Source organism: Carlito syrichta, unplaced genomic scaffold (assembly GCF_000164805.1).
Source record: "Carlito syrichta isolate Samal-C Ts95f unplaced genomic scaffold, Tarsius_syrichta-2.0.1 Scaffold304601, whole genome shotgun sequence".
NCBI classification, from domain to species: Eukaryota; Metazoa; Chordata; class Mammalia; order Primates; family Tarsiidae; genus Carlito; species Carlito syrichta.
In genome coordinates, this window is record NW_007248697.1 from 1017589 (window position 1) to 1025270 (window position 7682).

At 45.6% G+C, this 7682-nt stretch overlaps 1 protein-coding gene across 5 annotated transcripts in view; it reads left to right on the forward strand.

Annotated features, from left to right (window-relative positions):
• The window catches only part of DCLK1 (doublecortin like kinase 1), a 373078-nt gene that overhangs the window by 300090 nt on the left and 65306 nt on the right, over window positions 1-7682 (forward strand). For all 5 annotated transcript variants that reach the window (XM_021713540.1, XM_008060373.2, XM_008060372.2 and 2 more), the window contains one exon: window positions 2762-2870. In XM_021713540.1, the coding sequence (XP_021569215.1) occupies window positions 2762-2870 (109 nt within the window). The remainder of the gene's footprint in view (window positions 1-2761; window positions 2871-7682) is intronic.

The window sequence follows — 7682 nt, forward strand, 5'->3', positions numbered from 1 at the left end:
TGAATTTCTCTGTGATGTGGTCAAATGGCCTGGGTTCTAGAACTTTCTTTATCACTAACTCACTGGATTGTTTTGGACAAGGCTCTTCAATTCTGCACATTTAGTTTCTCTTCTAAAAACTGGAGGTTGTGATACTCACCTAGTTCCTCCCTGGGAGTTGCTATCAGGCACAAATCAATTCTGGAAAGCATTTGGAAAAGTATAAATGTGATACAGTCAAGCCACTATAAAGCAGTCTGCTCCTCTCATTTGTTTTAAATGATATGATTTAAATTTTTTTTCCAAAGAAAGTACCCTTTAAGGGAAGTATTTTTATTATGTTAAATGAGATATGTGATTTATGTAAAAATAATTTGCTGACCACTATGCAGTGTCAGACTTTTTTTATTTCCACAAGTATGAAATTCAGCCACCCAGAAATTTCTTTTGTTCCAATGTGTTTTCCTGGTGAAATAAAACGTTTTTAAAATTATTTTATTTTATTTTATTTTAATTTTGAGTCAAAGTCTCACTCTGTTGCTCAGGCTGGAGTTCAGTGGTACAATCACGGCTTACCAGTGCCTCCAACGCAGGAAATTCTCCTGCCTCGGCCTCCTGAGTGGCTGGGACTACAGGCATGCATCACCACACCTGACTTATTTTTTATTTTTTGTAGAGATGAGGTCTCGCAATGTTGCCCAGGCTGGTCCTTAACTCCTGGGCTCAAGCAGTCCTCCTACCTCTGCCTCCCAAAGTATTAGGATTACAGGTGTGAGGCACCACATCCGGCCTGAAATGGTTCTTGACCTAAGCTTTTGGCTGAGCCTTTTTAACCAAAAGCCTAAAAGGTGCCCTTTATCAACAGGAAAAAAAATCCCAAGTGTGCTTTGGATGGGTGTCTCAATGTATGCTCCCTCAGGAAAGCATAACGGAGGTGCTCTCTCTCATTTCCTCCCAGAGGGTCACACTTACCCCACCAGCCAAGGATGGTTACTTTTTTTAGTCGTGTAGTGAAGAGCCTTAAGACTGTGTTATCTGGATGTTTTATAAATTTGGTGGCTTTGAGTACACAAAAACCCCCAGACTGAGTTCTTCAAGCAGAGGCAAAATTGTAGCTTCTTTGGGGGTGGGATGGGCTTGAGGGGGTTGACCCTGGCCCTTACTTTATTCTGGAGACCACCTAGATAGCTTCCAGTATAGGGTAAGAGTAAAATGTCACCTATTGAGAGAGGTAAAGAGAGCCAGATGTGGTAGCTCACACCTGTAATCCCAGCACTTTGGGAGACCAAGGCTAGAGGTGTGCTTGAGCCCAGGAGCTTGAGACCAGCGTGGGCACCATAGGGAGGTCTCATCTCTACAGAAAATGAAAAATTTAGCTGGCTGTGGTGGTGCACGCTTGTAGTCCTAGCTACTTGGGAGGTTGAGATGGAAGAATCACCCGAGCTCAGGAGATTGAGGCTGCAGTGAACCATGATCATGCCACTGCACTCCAACCTGGGCAACAGAGTGAGGCCCAGACTAAAAAAATAATAATAACATCAACAACAATAATAATAATAAAGAGGTGAAGAGATGGCATAAATGCCAGTGAAAAGTGGCAGTAACAAATGTCCTGCATTTGTTCAACACTTTCCAGAAACTCCATCCACTCTAGAATCTAGAGTGGTGCAAGACTGACGGTCTTCACAAGAAGGCCCCAGTGCAGATATTGATGATTCTGAGTCTCCGTTTGTCTTTCTGCAACAATATGGAGCAAATGTGAATACAAAAATGACCACGAAGCCCATCCACTGCCTAAGGTTTTAATTCTATTTTGAGGAGGAATGTTTACCCTCAGTTTATGGTGAGAGGTCAGAAGAGGAACACATTTAGAAAACACACCAGTCTTCCATCACATTCTGTATTCAGGTTGCCTGAGGGAGAACCAGGATTTATAACTTTAAAGTGAGTACATTTTAGAGCCCAGCTGTAAAAGGCTTTTTACACCCCTAAGATGTTAAAGGTTATCCAGCATATTTATGTGACCTAAGTGCAGCTTATTTCGTTTTATGGCCTTGATATTTAAAGCATTATTAGGCATTTGTAAAATATCTCAGAATGTATTTTTCAGGGGGAAAACACGATGTGTTAGTGGCACTAACATAATTGAAACTACAAAACAGTTCCGTTCACAGACGTAAGAGATATTGTCATTTTAACTCGCCATCTGCCACGCAGGTTGCGGGTGGGAACATTTGTCTGAAACCTGCTCTCGGATCTTGGGGACGGGTGGCCGTCACTGCTTAGTTCAGAAGGAATTTTACGGAGATCTCCATTTCAGGATGTAGTAAAACTGAGCGTCCAAACAGGAGGCGATTTTTATGCTTGCCCCACATGGAGCAGCCCAGAGTCCCTCGCGAACAGTGTTGTCCTCCTGCGTCCGTGTGTGGGAATGCCATTTCTCTAGACACAGCGGGTAACCAGCAAATGCTGCTGATCAAATTGGCATGAAGCAAAGCAAACAAACTTCCTCAGAATCCCCACTAGAGCGGAAAACCCAAGTTGCGCTTGCCTATGTGGGGGTGGACCCCGCGTATTTCCTTGTGTTAATCATTTGTCTTCCTGGAAACTGTTGAGTCTATACAATGTCATCGGGGGAGGGGGGTGGTTACCTCCCTGCCCTAAAAATGACATATTGATTCTGAATCAGCGCCAGTCTATCCAATGATACTTCTAAATGTTTCCCAGTCCAACATCTGTGTCCCTTTTTCTACCAATAAAAAAGTATTAATGATTCTTTCAGAAGTGTCGGAGGAAGGCTTCCAGATTCCAGCCACAATCACAGAACGATATAAAGTCGGAAGAACAATAGGAGATGGAAATTTTGCTGTTGTCAAGGAATGTGTAGAAAGGTGAGAAGGATGTCATTTGCCTTGAACTTTAAAGGTAACATTTGGCGTTATGTTTTCCAAGACTGTCTCTATTTGCTGTCTGTGGCACATATGGAATAGGTTAGTGTCATTACCCCAGACGTAAAAAGTAAAAAAAAAAAAAGAAAGAAAGAAAATCCCATCTAAGAACAGATTTAAAGAATGTAGTGATATCTGAAGACAATCTATAAATTAAGGACTTTGATTTTTTTTAAAAAATATATACTCAGCGAGACATTGCCAGCTCAGGTAAGTCTTTTTATTTTGTTAAAAACCATATTGAATAGTTTGTCTCACATACTTTTTGTGACATATTTTGCAGAGGTCAGAACGTTCATGCCTGTAATGTGTACTATCATAAATACATAAAAAGGCCAGGCTAGGCAGCTCGTGCCTGCAATCCCAGCACTTTGGGAGACTGAGGCGAGAGGATTGCTTGAGCCCAGGAATTCGAGACCAGCCTGGAAAAAAAAAAAAATCAAAAAATTAGCCATGCGTGATAGCATTTGCCTATAGTCCCTGAGCTATGATTGTGCTAGTGTATTCCAGCCAACCACAACAGAGTGAGATTCAGCCTCAAAATAAAATAAAATAAATGAATACACAATAACCTCAAAGGGTTTTAAAAAGCATATGTACTCACCCCAACAAAAGTGGTATTAAATGCATTAAAATGTATCAAAATAAATGATTCAAGTACTGTGAGGGCCCAAGGAAAGCTTTGATTCCTGGATTCTTGAGACCTAATTGAGACTAGGAGATGGAAAAGTGACAAGTGATAATGTTACAACCCAGAATCAGGAGGCCTTAGACCCTTGGTTCAGTGTCAGACTTGGCTTTCTTTTCATGGGCAGTTGCTTGCTTTAGGGGACTCAAGCAACCAACAACTTCTTCTCAGAGCTGGGTGCACAGGTTATTGAAAAGTCAGGGGGAACTTGCCTCCTTTCTGGAGGACTGTGGCCTCTGGCCTTCTGGGAGCTGGCATGGAGTAGACACAATTCCCTGTGACCTTTCTCTGGGGGCTGGACACCCTGCCAGCCCCTCAGCACTCTGTGGGAGTCACTCCCCTAAGCTCTATCCTCCCCTAGAGAAGATGACTGGAACTAGAAGGCAGAAGGCTTTAGCCTGGACAATCTTACCCTTGTTCTCCTCCAGGGACCTTGATGTAGAAACAGATTCCTGCCATATTACAGCTGGAAGTCTGACCAGGGCCTCAAGTATCGCGAAGTTTCTTAGTCTGGCTGATGTCCGCTCTATGCTTCCTGCATCCCTTGACAGTCTTTGGAAGATGTTTGCCCAGCTAAGGTAGCGGAGTCCTCATCAAGCTATCCTCATGCAGTGTGTCTCAAGCTTTGCTTCATCCCAGCATGGCAGCCAGGCTAGGATATTCCCAGCAGGGACTCACTAGAGAACCACTCTGCATCAGGAGGGGCCTGAGGAATAGGCAGCTTGGAAAACGCCCATTGAGGCTACAAGACAACCTCTCTCCTTCCTTCCTCTCTTTCCTTGACGCCCACCCCAGAGATTGGCCATTTGGTGCATGAGTGAAAAACACACAACCTGTCCCCTTGACTTCCTGGGCCTCACACCTCCCAAAGTAGGAGCAACCATAGTTTACTGAGCATAAACTATCTGCAAAGCCCTTAAGATGTTGCATTTAATTAACATAAGCATTCCATTCCGTCAGCATTGCTGCCTCCCCTCCATTTTATAGCTAGAAAGCCCAGAGACGTTGAGTGCCCAAGGTTGCTCAGCCAGTAAGTACTTAGCCAGATGTGGATCCCAGCCCAGCTCCCAAAACCACAGTTTTTTCAATTTCAATTTTAGTTTAGAATCCAGGGTGAAGATTTGTCACACAGGTGTGTTGTGTGATTGCAAGTTCAGGCTTCTGATGAGCACACCCCTTGCCAGGGTGGGACGCATGATCACCCAGTGGGTGGTTTTGCATCCTTCAATCCCCCTCCCTCTTTCCCCGCATTTGTGAATAGCAGTGCCCAGGGACTGTTGTTCCCATCCTTGGCCCGTGTGTTCCCAGTGTCTAGTGCCCATATATGAGTGAGAACATGTGGACTTCGGTTTTCTGCAAAACCCTCACTTTTAACCACTTTACTCCACTCCCTTGAATGAGGGGTCTTTGGCAAGACTGGCTTAGCTGAGGCAAAATCATATACATATCGCATTTGGCCTTGTACGAATAAGACAGAAGTTAAACTAGGAAAGCCATTGTTGAGGGCTTGGATGGAGGTGTATGTGCTCATATAATTTTATATTTCATTGATATTTTTATTGATAGTATGAATAAATGCAGTGCCTTCTAACTTTATTTCCACCGTAGCAGAAAGTCCTGCTGTTAGCAGATTGCCTTGCCCTGCACTGTGGGGTGTCTGGTTATTTGCCAGCGTTTGTCATCTGTTGCATCCGACAAGATGGCATGTGTTGTTTCTCCTAGCTGCTCTGTGGAGCGTGGTGGTGTCTTCATCCAGTAGGACTGATCTTCTCACAATAGGATCTTCTCGTTTCTCCATCCAAAACGGCTTTGTTTCTCTCTATCTTGGATGGTGTTCATGTTGCATGAGTTCACCTCTTGGGTCTCACTGGATGGAACTTGGAACCTCAGCACCAGATGGAGGCATGATTTGTTGGTATTCAGCTTCCACTGCACGAGGACACCTAGCATGTGTCCCGTTTCCCCAGAGGTACCACAAGACATTCTTTTTATATGTTTCAGAGGTCCAAGAAAACAAAAGCAAGCTAAGAATGTTGTGAGGGTTGCTCGTGGGTACGTTCTGCTGATGTTTGAAGGACGGATGTGTGTTCACAAGCGTGAGTGTGTCCCTCCTCTCATCATCCTGTGCTGACACAGGCAAGATTCTTCTACAGCAATAGACACCATAGCAATGTTTTCCCATGGTCCTATACCAGTATATTCTATGCTGACCCATTTAGGTTTCAGCCTGTGTTCCAGGGGCAGCTTCCCCAGTAGCCTAGAGAGGTCCCCTAGGACACGCCAAAGGAAGTTAGTGGACTGTGACTCCAGCTGAGATAGAGATGCTCTGTTTTGAAGCAGTTTTGTGGAGCATTTTGAGACCCCAAAGCAAATGGAAAGAACGGGAAGGTGCCCATGAGATGTCAGAGCACAAGCACAGGGCACGAGGTGAGAGCCCTTCAGCTCTGAATCTCCTGGCTCTGGTGGACTAGTTGGTCACGAGCAGGGATGGTGTCCCGGGTGGCTTTTGCCCTCCTCCCTGCATTGTTGAGTGAGGTAGTCCTCCTCCCTCTTCCTCCCCCCGCCCCCTGTAAGCCCAAAGACTTGCTCAAGGGAAGTACTGGCACCAGCAGTGAACGTAAGCAGGCTCGAACCCATCAGAACAAGCTGAGACTTTAACGTCACCAAAATGGGTTGCTTCCACCAGGAAGATCTTCAGAATTCTTAATAACTTCAACAACCATGGACCTGTAGTTTGTCATTGTTGTTTTGTTTTTGAGTTGGAGTCTCAACTCCGCCACCCAGGCTGGAGTGCGATGGCATGCTCACGGTCACTGCAGCCTCGACCTGCTGGGCTCCAGCGATCCTTCTGCCTCGGTCTTCCTAGTAGCTGGAACCACAGGTGTGCACGACCATGTCCAGCTGATTTTTTTCATTTATTGTGGTGGTGAGGTCTCGCCAAGTTGCCCGGGCTGATCTTGAGCCCATGGGCTCAGGCAATCCACTCGCCTCGGCCTCCCAAAGTGCTGGGATGACAGGCTGAGCCACTGAGCCTGACCGGACCTGTAGTTTTAAGACACATCCTTCAAAACAGGGATTTGGAGAACGAGTCAGGGCAAAGAGGGTTGGACAGCTCTTGGCTGATCATTGTCCCTCCCTTCCTCCCTCCCTCCCTCCTTCCCTCCTTCCTTCCTTCCTTCCTTCCTTCCTTCCTTCCTTCCTTCCAACCAACCAACCTCCCTCCCTCCCTCCCTTCCAAGATCTTCAGACACCAGACAACCACGAGGCACTTGTTCAAACTCTAGCTAGAGTTCCACTTCAGAGACGTCTGACAAGACATCTGGGGTGCCTCCATTCTCTGCTCTCGGCAGTCCCTCCTTACAGAGGAGGGCTTTAGCAGGATCGCTCAGTGAATAGGAGGTCCCACTTACTGACCACTCCTTGTGGGGTGGGGGTGGCCTTCCTGTCACCGCACTAACTGCCGTCATCCTCTGGAGTTTCCACAGCTTGACCAACATGTGTGGAGCACCTGCTAGTTTGGGGTCACACTGGGCACCTCCGGGACTGCAAAGAGAGACAAGACATAGTCCCAGTGTATGTAACCTTACCCATAAATAAAGACTGCCATGAAATTCCATGAGCCCCATGGTAGAGGAATGCATGGGAGCTGCTGGTTTTCTTTCTCCATATACTCTTTTTAAAAACCCTCAAACATAGCAGACAACAAAACGTTAGCCCAGAGCCTTGCAATCTTTGCAAGCCATTTCTCCCGCCCTTTTTCCTGAATTAGGGTCTCACTCTGTTGCCTGGGCTGGAGTGCAGTGGCATGATCATGGCTCACCACAGCCTTGACCTCCCAGGCCTAGGCAATCCTCTCACCTCAACCCCCTAAGTAGTTGGGACTGTAGGAACATACCACCACACCCAGCTAATTTTTTTTTTAATAGTAGAAGTATTTTTTTTTAATAATTTTTTTTTGATATATCAATATTTTTTATTTTGATATTGTGGGATACAGTTAAGGGTTAGGTATACAAATATGCTTCATTCAGGCACCCTTGTTGATAAGGGGTGTTTCCCCGTCCCCA